Below are 20,359 nucleotides of genomic sequence, written 5' to 3' on the forward strand. Positions count from 1 at the left end.
TTCTGGCAAAACATTTTATTTTTATTTTCATAGTTCTCAACCAAAGGTTTTGTTTTTTAAAGCTAGCATGCTAACTATGCATAACTTAAAAGTATAGTTTGCATTATTGCTTTCCATTGATCATTCTTCTTTCTGAAACACATTTCTTCAGTTGAGTTCAATTTAAATTGAGTAGTTTTTGCCCCAAAAAGTCTGAATGTTTTATGCTAATTGTTTAAGGGTATCCATGACACAGAAATGGCAAGACATAGCATCAGTAGTTGGCGAGCCCATTGCCATTGCATATTGACTCATAGCTAATCACATATGCAGATTAGCTTGTGAATAATTAAAAATCAATAAATTGTATAGTTTTGTCCACTGTATTGTCTCAGTAGAAAGTGAGAGTCCATTTTTAATATGATGATGACTCAATAACTGGGGAAATACAGAGGGGTTTACATTTTTGTTTAAATTATGTATGGTATATGCCGGAAAATTATGAATTTTCGCTATTTTCTTTCCGGCTAATTGATAATGATGCCTGCCCACACCATCACTCCTCTTCCACCTTGTTGGCACATTCAAACTGCCACTTCTTGGCCATTTGTGATCCATCCATGGGCCCAGCCATCTGATCCATCAGGTGTCACTCTCATCTCCTCTCTCTATAAAATCTTTGTAAAGTCAGTGTTCAGGTATTTGAACTGACTAATAGCAAAGTCCAGAAGCGCCTTGCACCACGTACTTCTTGAGATTTTGTTCAAGTTTGCATTTGAGGCTAAAGGATTCCTTGAAGCTTTGGGGTTAATTTGGTGTAAATATTTGTCACATAAAACTCTACTTTTTCCGTCAACACCTGTTTGGTGGTTAGCCACAAACTACTGGTTTGTGTGATGGTTTTGCAATTTCAATTGTGCTGCATCCATCTGCCGGGCAGTTTACTATCTTTGTCTTTGCACTTTTAGTCAAGTCTTGTTTTTACATATATATTTGCTTAATAATTCTCCATACTGATTTATCAGCAAAATTTTGTATCTTCCAAATCCAGTGGTCACAAAAAACTAAGAAATTTGAGTATGCACTGTTTTTCTTCATTGGTTGTTTAGACATATAAATGATTTTAGATGTTTGTAGAGAGCCGATAAGAAAGAATCATTCAGACTATTTACAAAAATGAAATTTGACATGTTAAAAGGCATTTTTTGGGATTTTGATATTACTGTACCTTTTTGAGGCGGCACGGATGGTGCAGTGGTTAGCACTGCCGCCTCACAGCAAGGAGGTCCTTGGTTTGAATCCCCGTCGGCCGGGGCCTCTCTGTGTGGAGTTTGCATGTTCTCCCCGTGTTTGCATGGGTTTCCTCCGGGTACTCCGGTTTCCTCCCACAGTCCAAAGACATGCAGGTTAGGCTGATTGGAGAGTCTAAATTGCCCATAGGTATGAGTGTGTGAGTGAATGGTGTGTGTGCCCTGCGATGGACTGGCGACCTGTCCAGGGTGTATTCCTGCCTTTCGCCCAATGTATGCTGGGATAGGCTCCAGCCCCCCTGTGACCCTGTTCAGGATAAGCGGGTTAAGATAATGGATGGATGGATGGATGTACCTTTTTGAGTGCCAAATATTTTTGTAGATCATTTTCTTTCTTTCTTAAGTTTTTTTCCCTCATAGAACTGAGTTGCAGTATCTTTGGGATAATGCATTCAGTGTACTTGATGTATTACATAAATATGCAGTTCATCACTCAACAGATTCATTTTATATCCTTTTAATATTGTGTTGACTTATAGGATGAAACAAGGTGTCCCATGTCCCAGCTGTCAGTTTATCAGAATGGGCGCTATATAAATGAAGGCCATTGACCAGAGCAGTAGAAATAGTTTCTGCAATGCAATCATTGTTTGGAACGTCAGAGCAGAATGAAGTGTGAAATTTACATTACATTACATTAATGGCATTTGGCAGACGCTCTTATCCAGAGCGATGTACAGTTGATTTAGACTAAGCAGGAGACAATCCTCCCCTGGAGCAATGCCGGGTTAAGGCATTATTATTCAAGGGCCCAACGGCTGTGTGGATCTCATTGTGGCTACACCGGGATTAGAACCATCGACCCTGCGTGTCCCAGTCGTTTACCTTAACCACTACGCTACAGGCCGCCCCTAATAAAAATAAAGAGTGCCAGAAATTAGGATATATATGCTCACTGAACTTTATTGAATTACAGCTTACATGAAAACAGTTCACAAGAAGTTCATATTGTATGAGTACTTGTTACTGCGTCTCATCCAGGTTTCATCCCTCATTCTGCAGTTGCCTGTAATGAATGAACAGTACCACTTAGCCATTGTTTTCATTGTGTAAATCAACAATGGATTTCACATACAATAACTCATTTAAGGAACCCGTTTTGAATGGTAACCTACCTTGCCGACGTCACGGCTCTTGGCTCTCAGCTTGTTGACCTGGGACTCAGCGATGTCCGCACGCTCCTGAGCTTCCTCCATCTCATGCTGCACCTTCCTGTACCTGGACAGGTGAGTGTTGGCTTGTTCCTCCTGTGAGTGAGCAAGATAATATATTCCAGAGTTAATGATTGCATTGAATTGAATGCAGACATTGAATTAATCAATTATGATACGGTTTATCGTAACTAATTATGCAGTTGTCAGAGCTATCCTCCAAAGAATGAAGACAATAACGGTTCTTCTTACACCTATTCATTACTTAACAATGCATTACAGTGTTTCGTACACTAGCCTTCAATATGGAGCATTTGACTTACGGATTCCTCAGCCTGCCTCTTGTAGGACTTCACTTTGAGCTGCAGTTTGTCCACCAGGTCCTGCAGTCTGTGGACGTTCTTCTTGTCCTCCTCAGTCTGCAGAGGGTAAAGCAGGTTCAGAAGAGGTAGCATGCCTGGCTGTTGCTTTGTCCACTGGTTTGGGTAAAGATGTATAAAACCTTACCTGGTAGGTGAGCTCCTTGACTCTCCTCTCATATTTACGGACACCTTTGATGGCTTCGGCTCCACGTCTCTGTTCAGCCTCAACTTCACCTTCCAGCTCGCGTACCTTGAATAATTCAATTCAGTTCCATTTTAAAACCCTGAAACAGTGGTGATAAAAAACTCCCGGGTGGGAGGAAATCTCTGGAGGAACCCGGCTATAGGAGGATGCCGAACCTCCACTGGGCTGTAGGTTAAGATAGTATAAGATAGAATAAAATACATTTGTCAAAATAAACATTGTGTACTGTATCTGTATCTGTCCCATTGCAATTCAATGGAACAGATACAGTACTCTTCAAATATGTAGCCCCAGAGCTTCAGACATCATATAGTACATCATGATTGTACAAGTATACTTATTTTACATGCAAACTAATCACTAATCTGCAAATTAATTAGCAATAGCTAATTAACATAAACATAGCAATTGGCATAAAATAAACCAGTAATGACCACTTTGATTTGGATGATTGAAGTTGCCGCTGGTAACTTACCCTGGCTTCCAGTTTCTGGAGCTGTTTCTTTCCGCCCTTCATGGCCAGACTCTCAGCCTCATCCAGACGGTGCTGCAGGTCCTTGACTGTAATCTCCAGGTTCTTCTTCATCCTCTCCAGATGAGCGCTGGTGTCCTGCTCCTTCTTCAGCTCCTCTGCCATCATGGCGGCCTGCAGTTTTATACAGTTTAGTCACAGGTTTTCTATACAAATCATTTTCAACTTAAGGTCAATGTTATTTTTGGAAGCCAAAGCTCATAGATGGGTCGGTGTAGGCCACTAGACCAGTGAGTTCACAGTTATTGTTCCCTTATGCAAGGGGGGGATGTAATGTAAAATATAATGTATTACCTCAGCTGTTAAGAGAAAACCCCAGCTGTATAATGTACAGAAGAGGGACACTAAGCTTTACAACATGCTCTAAATAACATTAAAAAATTATAATACAGATAAAACTGATATGAGTAGCACTCACATCGGTGATGGCCTTCTTGGCTTTCTCCTCAGCATTTCTTGCTTCTTGGATGGTGTCATCAACTTCACCTTGAATCTGCACAAGGTCAGCTTCCAGCTTCTTCTTGGTGTTGATAAGGCTGGTATTCTGGATACAATGGGACATGTGTTTGTGATGTAATTTCACCCTGTAGATTTGTACCATGCTTTGTAAAATAATAAAGTAATGCCTTATTGACTCACTTGGGAGTGCAGCAGTCCCACGCGCTCACTTGCATCGATCAGCTCCTGCTCGGCCACTTTGCGGCCCCTCTCTGTCTGTTCCAGAGCAACCCTCAGTTCTTCAATCTCAGCCAGCATCAGGATGTTCCTGCGCTCCACCATGGCAACCTGTTCCTTCATGTCTTCCTGTCCTCTGATCGCATCATCAAGGTGCAGTTGGGCATCCTGACAGAGAGATTAATTAAGTTAATTGTGTATGAAAGCCTGAACATGTTGGAGCTGAGCACAGGTATTTTAGAAACATACCTTGAGCTGTCCTTGGACATTCCTCAGTTGCTTCTGGGCTTCAGCTGCCTGGCGGTTGGAATGGCTCAGCTGAATCTCCATCTCATTGAGGTCTCCCTCCATCTTCTTCTTGATTCTCAGGGCATCATTCCTGCTCCTCACCTCAGCATCAAGGGTGGTCTGCATGGCCTCAATCACCCTCTGGCTGTTCCTCTTGATCTGCTCCATCTCCTCATCCTTCTCCGCTAACTTCCTGTCAATTTCCCCCTTGACCTGATTGAGCTCGAGCTGTATCCTGAGAATCTTGGACTCTTCATGCTCCAGTGTTGCCTGAAAAATTAATTTAGAGTCATATTGATTGCACTAAACATGCATTCACCAGTTACATTTGTGCCTAATTGGATAATGAATGAAATTACAGAAGAAAGAAAAATGTAAAGATCACCATTAGCTAACGAGAAAATGCACATAAATATTTTTTGTGTATATTGAATTTGTTCACACCTCTGCTTCCTCAAGGGCAGCCTGAATTTCTGATTTCTCAGCCTCTGCAGTCTTCTTTGCCTTCTCTAGCTCATGAATGGTCTTTCCATTTTCTCCAATCTGTTCGGTCAGGTCGGAAATCTCCTCTGCACGGTCACATTCAATAACGATTTGATACTTATAAAGACAAAGATTCCTATTGCACATTTCATCAATCCATCTGATTACTGTTTTCATCAATAACCATTAAGCACTTGTGGGTGTGAATCATATGTAGATTGTGTATTTTTTTCAGTCAGTCACAAGAATAGTTTTGAATACTCAAATGTCTACACCAGGTATACATACGCTGCAGATTCTTGTTCTCTCTCTTCAGTGTCTCCAGTTGGTCCAGAGCCTCTTCATAGGAGTTCTTCATCTTGAAGAGCTCAGTGCTGAGAGAACGGGCCTCTTTCAGTGCTCCCTCCAACTCGGCCTGGCCTTCCTCAAACTTCTGTTTCCATTCCGCCAGAACCTGGATACAAGAGTAAGGTCAGCCACTAATACCACTTCCAGCTGGCCTTTATTTTAAACCTGATAGTGACATCCAACGCAGCTGTTAATGAGCCCAGCTTTGGTTAGATTTACCTTATCGAAGTTCCTCTGTTTCTTGTCAAGGTTGGCAGCCAGGGCATTTGCTCTCTCCACATCAATCATGAGATCCTCCACTTCACCCTGCAGCCTCTGCTTGGTCTTCTCCAGAGAGGCACACTTGGAGTTGACAGCCTCAATGGACTCCTCTGCCTCCTGAAGACGCTGTGCAAGCTTCTTCCTGTAAAGAGTGGCATTTCATTTGGTTTGCAAGACTCTTTCTGATTGTGTGATATGCAGTGGTTCTGTAATATAAAACTGTTTAGTTACTTGGCCTCCTCCAGCTCCTCAGTGCGCTGGATGGCATCAGTCTCATATTTGGATCTCCACTGAGCCACCTCACTGTTGGCCTTGGACATTCCACGCTGCAGCTCAGCCTTGGCCTCCTGCTCCTCCTCATACTGCTCCCTCAGCAGGTCACAGTCATGGCGGGATGACTGCAAACCGTGGGCCAGGGCATTCTTGGCCTAAAAGTCAAAGCAAAGGTTAGAATGCAAATGAATGAATAGATGTATTAGAGAATGCTGTGGAATTAATAGTACAGTTCATGTATATGCCTTCCAGGCCCTTGTTGGTTAATTAAGCTGTGAAACACTGTTATGTTTGATCAATCTATTACCTTGACCTCCTCTTCAATGTGCCTCTTGAGCTCCTCAATCTGCTGTGTGTAGGCTTGTTTGCTTCTTGTCAGCTGGGAAACAAGAGCTTCCTTCTCCTCTAACTGGCGACTCAATTCACCTGAGTAAACCAAAGTATTGTGAATCTCCATCATATTTTTATTTCACATTTTGAAATTCATCCATCCATCCATTATCTTAACCCGCTTATCCTGAACAGGGTGGCAGGGGGGCTGGAGCCTATCCCAGCATACATTGGGCGAAAGGCAGGAATACACCCTGGACAGGTCGCCAGTCCATCGCAGGGCACACACACCATTCACTCACACACTCATACCTATGGGCAATTTAGACTCTCCAATCAGCCTGTCTTTGGACTGTGGGAGGAAACCGGAGTACCCGGAGGAAACCCACGCAGACACCGGGAGAACATGGAAACTCTGCACAGAGGCCCCGGCCAACGGGGATTCGAACCCAGGACCTCCTTACTGTGAGCTGGCAGTGCTACCCACTCCACCATCCGTGCTGCCACCATTTTGAAATCAAAAATCTATATTTGATATATGTACCATTTTCAGTATGAAGTCTTGCTTTGTGTGCGCTTGTATCATTCAGCTGGCGTAAATGCTCATCGCTCTTGGTTTTCAGTTCACTCAGTTGATCTTCAAGGGTACGACAGACTTTCTCAAGGTTGCCCTGTTAGAAAAAAGTTTCTTTAGAGTTCATCATGTTTGGTGATTAAATAAACCATACATGTCTAAAGTAATGTGTGTAAACATTTTGTAAACCTTTGATTTAGCAACAGCCTCCATGTTACTGGAGAGGTCATCAATCTCCATTTTGTATTCACTCTTCTCCTTCTCCAGTTTCTGCTTGACGCGCTGAAGGTTGTCGATTTGTTCTCCCAGCTCTGCCACGCTGTCGGCCTGCTTCTTGCGGAGGGCGGAAGCGGTGGCTTCATGTTGCAGGGTGGACTCTTCAAGATCACGGCGCAGCTTCTGGAACTCAGCTTCACGCTTCTTGTTCATCTCAATCTGAGCAGATGTGGCACCACCTGCTTCTTCTAGCCTCTCACTGATCTCCTCAAGTTCCCTGGAGAGATCAGCCCTCTGCTTCTCAACCTTGGCCCGAGCAGCACGCTCAGCCTCGATTTCTTCCTCCAACTCCTCAATACGAGCCTGTGGCACACAGTAGAAAAAGGGGTTAGGATATTCATGGAACTTTTGTCATGTGTAATACATGACAATTGGAGGCTTTGACAGAGTACCTGGAGTTCTTTAATCTTTTTCTGAAGCTGAGCACCCAAAGTTTGTTCATCCTCAATCTTGCTGAGAAGCTGGCTCATCTCAAAGTCCTTCCTGTGGAGAGAACACCATTAAAAAATAAGAATCTTTATCATTACATTTTCAGTCATTGTATTGATTTGAATCCTCCCTTACTTCTTGATCTTTTCATCTGACTGCTGCTTGTCATTCTCCAGATCCATTATGGATTCCTGCGCCAGTTTCAGATCACCTTCAAGCTTTCTCTTGGCTCTCTCAAGGTCCATGCGAAGCTTCTTCTCCTGTTCCAGAGAGCCTTCCAGCTATTGTAGGGAATACAGGTTAAAAAAAACTGTTAAAAACCATAGGCATTATACATAATCTTCTTCTAGCCACTATATAATATTTTGGTTCTGATTTTGGCTTCTGTTCCCAAGGTTTTACCTTTTGGTCAAGAGGCCTCATGTTTTACTCACATCATCTACTTGCTGCTCAAGCTTGGTCTTTGCTTTGGTCAGAGTGTTGACTTTGTCCTCCTCTGCCTGGAGATCATCCAGGGTCTGCTGGTGTGCCTCTTGGAGGGCCTTCTTCTCTTTTGACAACTTGGCAATAGTCTCATCCTGTGAGGCCATCTCTTCAGTCAGGTTCTTCACCTAAAGGGATTCATGTCACACCATGTTAGGGAGATGTCACATCCATGCAAAAACACAAACACACAAGCACTATATTGATGAAGTGTGAACCTTGTTTTCTGTGGCATGTTTCTCCTTCTCCACTTTGGCCAAGGTGAGCTCTAAGTCATCGATGTCTTTCTTCAGCTCAGAGCATTCATCCTCCAGTTTCCTCTTCTTGGCAGTGAGCTCAGCATTGACTTCCTCCTCATCCTCCAGTCTCTCATTTGTCTCTTTGAGTTTTGCTTCAAGCTGGATCTTCGCTTTGATGAGTCCCTCACATCTTTCCTCAGCATCAGCAAGGCCCTCACTTTCCTTGAATAAATACAAAATTTCATGAAATGCTTAAGCAGGAAGCCATCTGTGATAACTTCTGACAATATGTGAATTACATGGCCAACTTACAGATGCTACAGCCAGCTGCAGGTCATTCTTTTCCTGCAGCAGAGAGACCATTTTCTCCTCAAGCTCCTTCTTCTTGGCTAATGCCTTTGCCAGATCCTCTTTGCACTTAGTGAACTCTTCCTTCATGTTTGCCATTTCCTTCTCAGCTTCAGCACTCTTGAGAAGCGGCTTGATCTTGAAGTAGAGCTTCATCCATGGCCAGTGTTTCACATTCATGAATGAACGGATGTTGTATTGGATGGAGTAAACTGACTCTCTATTAAGAAAAGAATTATGACCTTGAATTAACTGGAAAACCAAGGGAAATCATGAGCTATCAAGAATCATACCTTCTTTATATTTTTACAGTTTTATAGTCAATCTCAAACATTCTATCTTTTCACCACAATAAATTTGCTGTTTTTATGGAATGTGCAATCATTTTTTAATAACTTAGCTGCTCTACATTTTAGATGAGAACTGTATTTCCTTTCTACTGATATTGATTTCACATCCATACCACCCAGTGTCCATAAACGTCAATAAGCTGTGAATTAAATTTGATTTAATTCATTTTTTCTATAAATTTGTTTACCTTCCCATTTCTAATGCCTAATTGTACTTCCAAGCCCATCTTAACACTACGTCGCTCTGGATAAGAGCGTCTACCAAATGCCATGCATGTAATGTCATGTAATATGTACCTCCTTTCCATCATTTTGGTGAACTCTCTTCTCATGAGGAAGCCACGGCAGAGGGCCTGAGTCATGGTCACCAGGATTGCCAGTTTATCATCTCGCATCTCCTCCAGGGTACCCAGGAGGCCAGCTTTGAAGAACACCTGGAGAACACATTTATTGATGTACAATCTCCTGTTTCAGCCATTCAGGTCGTCACAGTTATGTTTAATTACATTTTAATGTAATTAACAAAAGTCACAGAAATTGTACTGGTGCCTGCAAAGTAAAATGTTCAGTGCTAAAGCAACTCTTACAGAGATGGTCCCTATTTACTTGATTAATTGAATTAACACTGGGGATTTCACTGTGTGTGAATTCTCTTGCCTTGGTGTGGCCAAACTTGTACTGATTGTGGTCCACATCAATGGACCCCAGGAGCTTCTCAGAAGCTTTCTTGTTGTCAATGAACTGTCCCTCAGGGATGACACTGGCATTCAATACTTTGTATCTAAAAGAAAACGCAGTCATTGAGAAAACATTGCTATGGAGGGTACTTGGTTTATAGCCAGTCATGGACTATTGTAGACAATTACTATTACGATCATTAATTTATGTTGCAGACGTACTGGTTGAGCTGATGCAGAGGTGACATTCCAAATTAAATGTAAAGAACTGACCCAAGACTTGAATGTACAATTTAAACTACTAACAGGACTAGCAACACTGTGGTCTATATACACATGTATTCAAGAGGTGCATAAATTACCTCTGCTTGAAGTCACCATAGAGGATTCTGCTGGGGAAGCCCTTTCTGCAGATTCTGATGCCTTCCAGCACACCATTACACCTCAGCTGGTGGATAACCAAGAAGTTCTCCATCAGACCTAGAAAAAAAGAAAACATTTTAAATACATCTACATAAGATATACAAAAAAAACATAGTGACATACTGTTTAAGCAGGATAGTGCACCCGAATACAGTCTTTTTAGCCAATAACTTTCATAAAAATGTCATTTTATAATTATAATTTTATATTATAATTCATAAATCGTCATAATATATACAATAATAATGTAAATGCAAGATACTGTGTCTAACAACACTACAGTGTAGTTACTGCTACAGGGATTTCTACTATTCTGTTTATTGGATTCTTTTTTGACAAGTTGAGCTTATGGGGCCTTAAGTACAGTCCTTACCAGGTGTCTTTGATTCATTAGGAATCAAGCAACGCACAAAGTGAGGATGTGTGCTCCTCAGGTTGGTCATCAGCTTGCCCAAGTTCTCCTGTGAGAGGGGAGGAGGCAAAATAGCTGAATTTATAACAAGAAATAGGGTGATACATGTTAATTGTCTGGTTGTTGTGTTTATACCGAAAGTAATGTTATGACTGATGTCGTATTGTATTTTGACATCATTGAGTGACATCATTTCATCTTTGGAACACAGCTGTGTAGTTTATAAAAATAGCAGGGAGTGAGTAGTGAACCACCCAACAGCCACTGTCGACTAATTATGCAATAATACGAAAGAAAAAGTGACGGTGAGATAATGTCACTGCTGTGCTGCATTCACCATAGATTGACATTGTCTCAGGGTAAGTCACAACTCTGAGTTTATTATTGCAATTATACAACAGTTTTACTGACACGTTTGTAAATTTAAAATAATTAATGATACAGTAACTCAGGCTCAAACTTTTTTTTTGCAGTTGTAACGACTGAGTGTTCTGAAGTGTTGCAAGGTGACAGTACGTATCTCTGTCGCGATGAATCAACCGTACGTAAGGATAGCGGTTTGGTTTTGCTAAATTAGGAGTGACTTATCGTGTGATAATTTCACTCCTTCTATCAGCCAATCACAATATGAGGTCAGAACAAACGGTTGTATAATCTTGAGCACAGCTTCGCTTGTATTCAGGTATATAAAGTTCCTGTGTTACCCTGAAGAGAGCAGACACAGTCTGGAAGGAGCCACCCTTCTTCTTGCCAGCCTTTTTGCCCTTTGCAGCATCTGTTTGTACATGACAAATGAAACACTGGCGTCACAGTCAAAGCACTTGATTTTAACACTGTTTTGAAAGGAAAATGCATTTTTCATTCTCATTTTGCATGATGATTTCTTTTTAAAACTACAAATTCAGTTCAGGTAACTTTCCAATTTTCTTGGTTGTTAAAACAACAATTTAATTGCAAAGAGAAACTGTAGGCTTGCTTCCATATAGAGCAAATTAATTTGAGCAAAAAAATTAAATGATTAACTTCTATTGAATTGTGACTGTCTACAAAGAATAATATGATAGTAAAATGAATCAGCACAGCCATACCATCTGCACCAGCGTGGGCTGCATACAGGAGACACAGCAGTTTGACTGAGGACTTCTGGTACAGCTGGACCACAGAGTCGTTCAGAGGGTCCTTGTTCTTGTCCAGCCAGCCGTTGATGTTGTAGTCCACAGTGCCAGCATAGTGAACCAGGGCGAAGTGGGCCTCAGCCTTGCCTTTGGCAGGTTTGGGCTTCTGGAAAGCAGCGGTTTTGCCCAGATGTTGGTCAAAGAGCTTGTTTTTGAAGGTTGTGTCGGAAGCCTTGGGGAACATGCACTCCTCTTCAAGGATGGAGAAGATGCCCATTGGCTGGTGAAGGCAGAATTATTTCCATGAGGAGACATCAGGAGTAACAGAACATGTTTGTGTCTGTCGATAATAAAGGGCATCTCACATACCTTCTCAATAAGCTCAATGCAGGCAGCCAAGTCCATACCAAAATCAATGAACTCCCATTCAATTCCCTCTTTCTTGTACTCCTCTTGTTCCAGCACAAACATGTGGTGGTTGAAAAACTGTTGCAGTTTCTCATTGGTGAAGTTGATACACAGCTGCTCCAATGTGTTGAACTGAAATTTGAAGAATTTTTTAATATGTATATCCTCACATAGTTAAAATAATCTTTCCTGCAACATTTGTGATAACATCTCCACTTACATCAAAGATTTCAAATCCAGCGATATCCAGGACACCAATGAAGTAATTTCTTTGTTGCTTCGTGTCCAACATCTCATTGATGCGAACGACCATCCACAAGAACATTTTCTCATAGACAGATTTGCACAGAGCATTAACAGAGTTGTGGACCTATTAGCATAAGGAGAAAGAGAGATAAATGTCAGAATATTTGAATTTGTTATGTTCTGTACATTTAAGTATTGCCTGAACAAAAACGCAATTCTGCTTAACTTAATACACAACAAATATATCATAACATAATGTATTATAATATTTGAGTATTACACATTACTGAGATACATTACCTGTGGTACAGTCTGTCCCTTGGTCACAAACTCATTTCCGACCTTTACTCTGGGGTAGCACAGACATTTCAGCAGGTCAGCTGAGTTCAGGCCCATGAGGTAAGAAATTTTATCTGCCACTGAAATGAAGAGCATCAAGGTGTTATTATTCTATAATCTCATGAATTACTATTTTTATGCTCACAAAACCATTGAATAATCCTCATGAGCCAAACAAAATTGACAGTAAATCTTTCACGCAAATAATGTGTGATTTATCAAAGTTTTCTGATGTTAGTTTTTTTATAAAATCTGAACGAACTTCACAAGTGCTCTTAGCTGTTCGTATTGTGCTGTTTCATTCAGGTAATTCCGATAATTATTCATTTATTGGAGTTGTATATAAATACCATAAAACACGTCACAAAGTTTGCTGTAAATGGGGCGTACATGTCATAGCTTAGACCTTCGTTACGATGGCTGACCTCTCTTCACATAACATTTACAATTATTGCTTTATTAGAAGATTTGGTGCATCGCCAACTTCGAAGAGAGCGCATCTTCAAACACCGAGCCGATTTTTTTGGTGTGGCTCAAACGTAATTAAAAAAAAAGATATATATATATTTTAATTCAACGTTTCTTTAATCGCTTAGTGCTGTTCTGATCACACATATTTTGCGCAGAGATATTAATAAATAAGGCCCAGTGTGTTGCACTTACCCTCAGTGCCATCTGGTTCAGCCTGCTCCTCGCGCTGCTTTTGCTTAAACTTCATGTTCCCGTGATGCAAACAAGCACCAGTCAGCTTGTAGATGCCCAACTTCTCATCACCAGTGAAGCCCAAGATATCAATGGCAGTCTACAATGAAAATAAAAATGTTATCCGGTATTTATCAGGGATTCGTGAATTTTATGTATTAAGATTCTGAACCTTATATTTCATAATCATAATTGCGAAACCGTTTTGAAACTGGATTCAATAAACAAGGTCCCTTATATTTTACTATTCTAGAATAGTGTCATGGGCATTTTTACTTTTTTACTAACAAGAGCTTGGTTAACATTCATAAAAATAGCTGCAAAGAAATGCACTAGCACTCGCTACCATTGATTTCAAAGACAATATTCAGGAAATATATTGATTGAATTAACCCTTGTGATGTCTTAAGGGTAAAAAAATGACCCGCCACTATGTTTAACAGTAGAGAAAACCCCCTAAATGATCTTTATTTACTGAATTAGAATAGAAATAGAAATAGAAATTAAATTAAGCTGCTTAATTTTAGGGGTTTAGTGAAGGCGGGTAATTTTTTACCCTGAGGACAAGGGGTGTTTATGGACTGTTAAGACTACACAAGTGTTAAGACCAATTTCTCTCTACCTCTGTGGCAGAATCTTTATTAGTGATTCTTTTTTGCAAGTTGAATGCAGCATTAATTATGTTGCACACATATCCAGTTAGAAAGAAAGCAAAACTGAAATTGTCAGTCAATTGCTTCCTCGACCTGCTTCCAGTACCCTCCCAATAAATTATTTTCAGGAATTGTCTGTGAAATCTGAAACTCACTTTTGGCATAAATCCAAGAAAGACAATGGCAAGAATGGATGTTTGAGGGGTATGGCTATGTGCTTACCAGGATGCAGGGAAGTCAGGGTGAACGAGTGATACATCTGTGAAGTTCTGCACGATAACTTCAGTAAGACTGGTGTAGAGCAGTAGTTTTTGTGATTGATTTGGTGAAGAAAAATCACTTACATCAGTGGCTATGAACTCCTCCACGTCATCAATACTCTTGACAGTGATTTCTCCTTGGCTGATCATGGGGTAATCATATGGGTTGGTGGTAATGAGAAGACCCTCTGTAATAAACAATAATCAGTTATACAGACTTTTCAGAAAATTGCAAGTGGTATTCACAGAATGAATCTGTTGCAGAATGACAGATTTCACACCTAGCAGTTCAGGTTTGTGGCCTGTCATAAGCTGGTAGAAGATGTGGTAGCTGCGCTCAGCTGACAGCTGGAATGTTACTCTTGACTTTTCCAGCAAATCTGTGGGAAGAAAATTGCATTTTCATAAAAAGGTTTTTACAGTAGAATCCCTTGCTAAACTGAAACAGTGTGTCAGGTAGAGACTTACAGGTTTCAATATCAGCAGAAGCCAGTTTGCCTGTTGTACCAAAGTGGATTCTGATGAACTTTCCCTGAAAAATTAACAAAATGAAATTTTGGGATTAAATGCTTGAATTAAATGCTGCATTATTTCAGCACTGTTAATGTCAGGAAGTTTGAACTTTAAATATATCTTCAAACTTACAAAACGGGAGGAGTTGTCATTCCTCACGGTCTTGGCATTACCATAAGCCTCCAGCAGGGGGTTCGCTGCAATGATTTGATCCTCCAGTGATCCCTACAGGAGACACCGGACACCTCAGAAATGTGCTACAACAGTTAATGTTCCCAAGATATTTGCACATTTCTAGAGAGTCATTCTGACCTGCATTTTGCCAGCTGCTTGCTCTGTTTTCTGCTTTCCTCCAGCCACTGCGATTGTCGCAAAGTACTGGATGACACGTTTTGTGTTCACAGTCTTCCCTGCACCAGATTCTCCGCTGTGGAAGAAGACAGAGAACATTTTAATTTAAAAACCCATTTAATTGTGTTTCAGTGAAGGAATTTAAATGGTTGTACCTAATATATTATATTCATTGATATAAAAAATAAAAAATAAAATATATAGTTTTTGTTTGACTGTGTTTATGGAAACATATGGGGTACATACGTAATCAGGATGGACTGGTTTTCACGATCTGCAAAAGGAATAAGTGGAAATATAGTTTATTTGACACATTTAACTATTTAGAAGCCCATGTAGAATATAACCTTCTGGCAGTCATATTGAAAGACATTTCTTCCATTCCTATCCATGTCAGACATACAGTACTGGGTAAAGCAAGACAGACATTACCCAATAACTGATTATCCTTCTTTCAGTTTTAAACCTAAATCATCTCTCCTTGTCTCTGGTGAATACACAAGATTGAGGCTATTTGTATTCTAATGGCTGCTACTCTAATGGAACTGCCGGTTTGCAATTTCACAGCAACATTTTTGAACGCCAAAACATTACACAAACATCACACAATTTAGCCAACATAGCATGCTTTTCTGCTGGTAATATCCAGAAAAGGAGACTATCATAGCTAATTGAGAGTTGTCCGTTTAAAAACAACCATTTCAGCACCAGAAGATATTCTTACCAGTGAGCATGAACTGATAGGCATTGTCAGAGATGGAGAAGATGTGGGGTGGGGCTTCAATTCTCTTTTTGCCTCTGTATGCTGACACAACAACAGAATCGTACACTGGGAGCCACTTGTAGGGATTCACAGTGACGCAGAACAGCCCAGAGTAGGTCTGAAACAGTGACAGTAGATACATTATGTGCAGGAACACATTCATTTCTTTGCATTTTGTAAATGTATTAAAGTGTTTTAGAGGAAAACTCACGTAGATCATCCATGCTGCATAGCGCTCTTTGAGGTTATACAGCACACAGGGCTCATTGAGGTGGGTCATCATGGCCATGTCCTCAAGCTTGTCAAACTTGGGAGGATTCATTGGGTGGATGTCATCCTCCTTGACTGTTATTTTCTGTGAAAAAGTAGTGGATAGGTTGAGTTTTTACTTGGTTGCTGCTAGGATCAAGTTCTGACTCTGGCCTGTGATGCTATCTACAGTACATAATTCAGCCCTGCACACTAGCATGAACGCCCCGCTCTGCGACCAGAGGCCAGCTTGCTCATACTGCCGGCCATGTGAATGGCTCTCGCTTGTCCCATGGAGCTTCTCCACTCTAGTCGGGGAAAAGAATTGTAAAAAACGAGAGACTCTGAGAAGTTAGCCGGTTGGAACTAAAACCGCTGGACAGGCATGTATTCTTCAGTCTTCCGCTGGTTGAGCGCAGTGGTCCGTGCACCTTCTGAAGGTAGAGCTAGGTACGCGTGTGTTCAGGAAGGATACACGTGTGTTCAACGGCTATAGTTCTAATCATCCTAAAAATTGGAGTCCTGTTTTGTACATATACACTCAGTGAGCACTGTACAAGTACTATGTATTTATTACACTTATTTTTTAGACTTATTAAGTCTTCTGTTGCTGTAGCCTATCCACTTATAGGTTTGAATTCAGTAAAATACCCAGTAACTATTATTATTATTATTATTATTATTATTGTTATTAGCTCTACTTACTTGATGGCCAACCAGAGTTTCAACGGTGGCTTTGCCCCCCTCTCTGCTAACGAGTTTCCCCTTGAGGTACATCTCCTTGGGCTCAGCCACAAAGTAGGCCGTTTTGGCATCAAAGGGTGTGTTCTGGGCCTCGATTCTCTCCCTCTCAGGCTTCCGGAGGTAAACGGCCGCCGGCCCGAAGGCCTCCATCTCCGCGTCCGTACTCATGATGGCAGTTTACTGAGGAGAAACAGTAAGTAAATATCAGGCACCTGAGTCCAACATTATATACTCGAAAGACTGAAACAACCACGACTTCATTGCAGAAGGGTGCCTTTTTTTTTGTTAATTTCTATCACCAAGACCCCCACCAGAAAAGCATCTGCATCTGTTGCCAGTCTTGGCATTTTGAAGATGTACGCCCAGGAAATAGTAAAAAAGGTATAAAATATATATATATATGTAGTTTTTTTTTTTTGAGCTGACACACTCTTTTGTTTTTATAACATTATTGGCATTTGGCAGACGCTCTTATCCAGAGCGACGTACAGTTGATTAGACTATGCAGGAGACAATCTTCCCCTGGAGCAATGCAGGGTTAAGGGCCTTGCTATAGAGCCCAACGACTGTGCGGATCTTATTGCGACCTTGTGGGTCCCAGTCATGAACCACTACGCTACAGGCCGCCCATATCTTGGATGACTATGGGAAGGAACTGTCACCAAAGCTGCTATTGCACTTTTGATTGTTGCAGGGATTTCTGTTTAGGCCTACCTCCCTTGATGCCAAATGAGAAGGTGGTAGCTGATGGTCTTTGAATGCTGAAAAACAACACTTGCATTAAAAGAGTATTCATGTAACCTATTTGCAAAGCATTTTTGAGGGTGAAAATTAACAAAGGCAACCTTTATATATATTTTTAATTTGTGAGATAATCAGTAACAGGCTGATACTTTGCTCTTTTCATGCAATGTTCAGTGTAAATGAGATAAGATAACCACACATTTAATTCTTATATATTATGAGTAGTGTTTATGGTATTTCTATGAATTACATGGAATTCAAACATTTTTATTTTCTCTTATATTTGAATTGCTATTAACATAATGAACTTATACACAATCCCTTCGGGCTTCATACTGTACATTGTAAGCTGCTCCAATATCACAGTAAATCTCACTCACCTTGCAGGGTGCCAGTCAGTCCCTGGGGGTATGAGGGTGGCATCTTTTATAGAGGGGGATTTGTCTTCACTCAGCAGAACTCAACCCCTCTATTTGGTCATGGATTTTTACCCTGTTATTAGCTACCAATTGCCTGTAGCAGCAGCCATGATATTTTTATCTTCTGATAAATCATTGGAATTTCTGATTAAAATATTTGGGCTTCCAATGAACTACTAGGAACTTGAATGGGCAGAAACTGAGATGCATAAGGAGAACCTGACATTATATATCTTTTGAAATATTTCATATAAATGTTTTCCTAAAAGATAAAAGAAATATTTTTTGAGAATGTATTTGTAATTGCTCAAATGTAAATGTATTTATTATATTTAAAAAATCAGCCTAATATAGTTTTTATGCATGAAAATATTTGTCAAGGGTAGATTTATGGCATAAATCTGAAGCCTTCACAACTAATATGTATTTTACTGACCCTGGGGGAGTCTATTATAACTATGCAGATATTCTTAAATGAGACTGATATAATCACTTGCAGTGCTTACTGGGTGTGACTTTGACCATTTGCAGTGTGTAGATTCCAGTGTGTTACTGAAAATCCAAATCCAAAAGTATTTACCTGAATGAGCCTCATTAACTTATAATACCTAACAATCAGGCACTGTGCTTTCAGCAGCAGTGTTTAATGCAGCCTTCTTGCAGGGAAATAGCATATTACGTATCAAATTATCAAAAAGTAAAAATAAAAAAACTATTTTTCTGATAAAAATACTGTCAGTTATAAGTGCCTGGTGAGGCTCTGTCATCCTGACAGTAGTTATTTACCTGACGTTTTTATCCGAAGCAACTAGTAGTTGAGTTGACTTAGCAGGGGACACTCCCCCTGGAGCAATGCGGGGTTAAGGGCAGTGCTCAAGGGCTCAACAGCTGTGTGATCTTATTGTGGCTACACCGGGGCTTGAACCACCGATCAGTCATGCACCTTAGCCACTAGGCTGTCGGCAGCAAACACAATCAAACACTCCCACAAGGGAAAGCAAGAGCCGACATTGGTCTGTGCTAGCAGCCTCGCACATCAGTGGCAACCGATTCAATACTAATTTTATTTTAAATATCTGAATATATTTCATTAAGCAGTGCTGACTGATCACTCATAAAAGTTATTCAAGAAATATGGGATCTATGCTGTGCTGTATCAGGTAAATGCCTCAATTCAATTCTTGCTGGAGCTGCAATCAATTATTGAATGAATGAATCATATTTTCACTTGCAGAGGCATACAACATTTCTTATTTTTTTGTAACACAGCAGTGTAGATACTACTTGCTCCAAATTCCCAGTTCCTCATAGGGATCTGTATTCATTATTTACCCATTTAGTTTTTCTGTTACAGAAACAGCACATACGAATATTCCTGCTTGGGGATTTCACCTGAAGTACTACATTATATATCTAAGCAAATTATCGATATACACATAATTACTTTAAGACATTGAAGACATTGATTTTATATGTGGACAGTGTCCAGACAGCATCCAGACATTTCCAGACTCTTACATACTCACAATAGATTCTGGCACTGATTAAGAGCCAAGTTTAGCTGTGGAGAAGCAGTGAAATGTCACTGGTGTACTCTTGCATGCCTTAGATTTTTACCATGAAATATAGCTGGATGCTGGTTCCATCCATGGATTTCCAGAGTGCCGACACCTCCCAGTATTACAGAGATTAGCTGACTTCAGCATTACAGAGACACAACCAAACTATACCTCAGTAACCCTTCAAAATACAACCGCTTATTTTTCTTTATGACCTTGAAACTATACGAAAAGTGTTTTCCAACCAAATTAGATGATTCTGGTATCATATATGATGCTTTGAACTTCAGTTAGTTAATTTTCTCATTTAGGGGATTTACAACAAAAACATCTTCCTCTATCTCCTGCCATTCATGACAATCCTCTGAGCTAACACCAGCTGTTGCAACAACATTCTCATTTTCACCTGCCAACCTGTACATAACTCTCAGAGTCATTAAACATTCATTTATCAATCCATCCAGGAGTATTTTCCATTGACAAGAGCTCACTGAAGTTCACAGTTCTGTAAATGCCAAATAAATTAGATCAGGGGTTCCCAACCCTGTTCCTGGGATAACTCTGTGTGTACTCGTTTTCATCCCAACTAATATCTTGATTAAGATAAATGCAATGTGTTTGAGTACCATAATTTTGTGGCTCTACCTCTGTAGATTTAGTTCATTAACAATGCTTTGCATTAGCTAATTTCCCACATTACCCTAAGAAACTTGACGAACAGGCAGCCATGCTGCTCCAGTTTTTGTAAATCTTTGACCAGGGCTGATCCATTGAGAATTTGATCTCTTTTGTCCTGGATGCCCTGGGAGAAATGCCAGAGAGGACAAGTGGGGTGAGAGAGAGCACAGTGGTGAAGCCCGTGGAGCAGTCACTCAAGGGCCCAACG

At 40.6% G+C, this 20,359-nt stretch overlaps 1 protein-coding gene across 1 annotated transcript; it reads right to left on the reverse strand.

Annotated features, from left to right (window-relative positions):
- Nucleotides 1-2,174: 2,174 nt before the first annotated feature.
- On the reverse strand, nt 2,175-17,512 carry LOC133109568 (myosin heavy chain, fast skeletal muscle-like). The gene is made up of 40 exons (XM_061218939.1): nt 17,466-17,512; nt 16,713-16,931; nt 15,970-16,113; nt 15,720-15,876; nt 15,242-15,269; nt 14,957-15,071; nt 14,777-14,869; nt 14,600-14,663; nt 14,413-14,511; nt 14,216-14,319; nt 13,180-13,318; nt 12,478-12,596; nt 12,152-12,301; nt 11,893-12,063; nt 11,497-11,803; nt 11,113-11,183; nt 10,370-10,457; nt 9,936-10,053; nt 9,554-9,677; nt 9,194-9,330; nt 8,511-8,766; nt 8,178-8,420; nt 7,911-8,087; nt 7,612-7,757; nt 7,440-7,530; nt 6,961-7,350; nt 6,742-6,868; nt 6,175-6,293; nt 5,826-6,022; nt 5,553-5,736; nt 5,274-5,439; nt 4,947-5,071; nt 4,464-4,772; nt 4,179-4,382; nt 3,958-4,083; nt 3,483-3,653; nt 2,948-3,052; nt 2,764-2,859; nt 2,405-2,536; nt 2,175-2,295 (listed from the first exon to the last, which is right to left on the reverse strand). Exons 2-40 carry the CDS (start codon nt 16,917-16,919, stop codon nt 2,281-2,283), a joined length of 5,814 nt encoding a protein of 1,937 aa, XP_061074923.1. The 5' UTR covers nt 16,920-16,931; nt 17,466-17,512; the 3' UTR covers nt 2,175-2,280.
- Between the last annotated feature and the right edge of the window lie 2,847 nt (nt 17,513-20,359).

Source organism: Conger conger, chromosome 14 (assembly GCF_963514075.1).
Source record: "Conger conger chromosome 14, fConCon1.1, whole genome shotgun sequence".
Taxonomy (NCBI): Eukaryota; Metazoa; Chordata; class Actinopteri; order Anguilliformes; family Congridae; genus Conger; species Conger conger.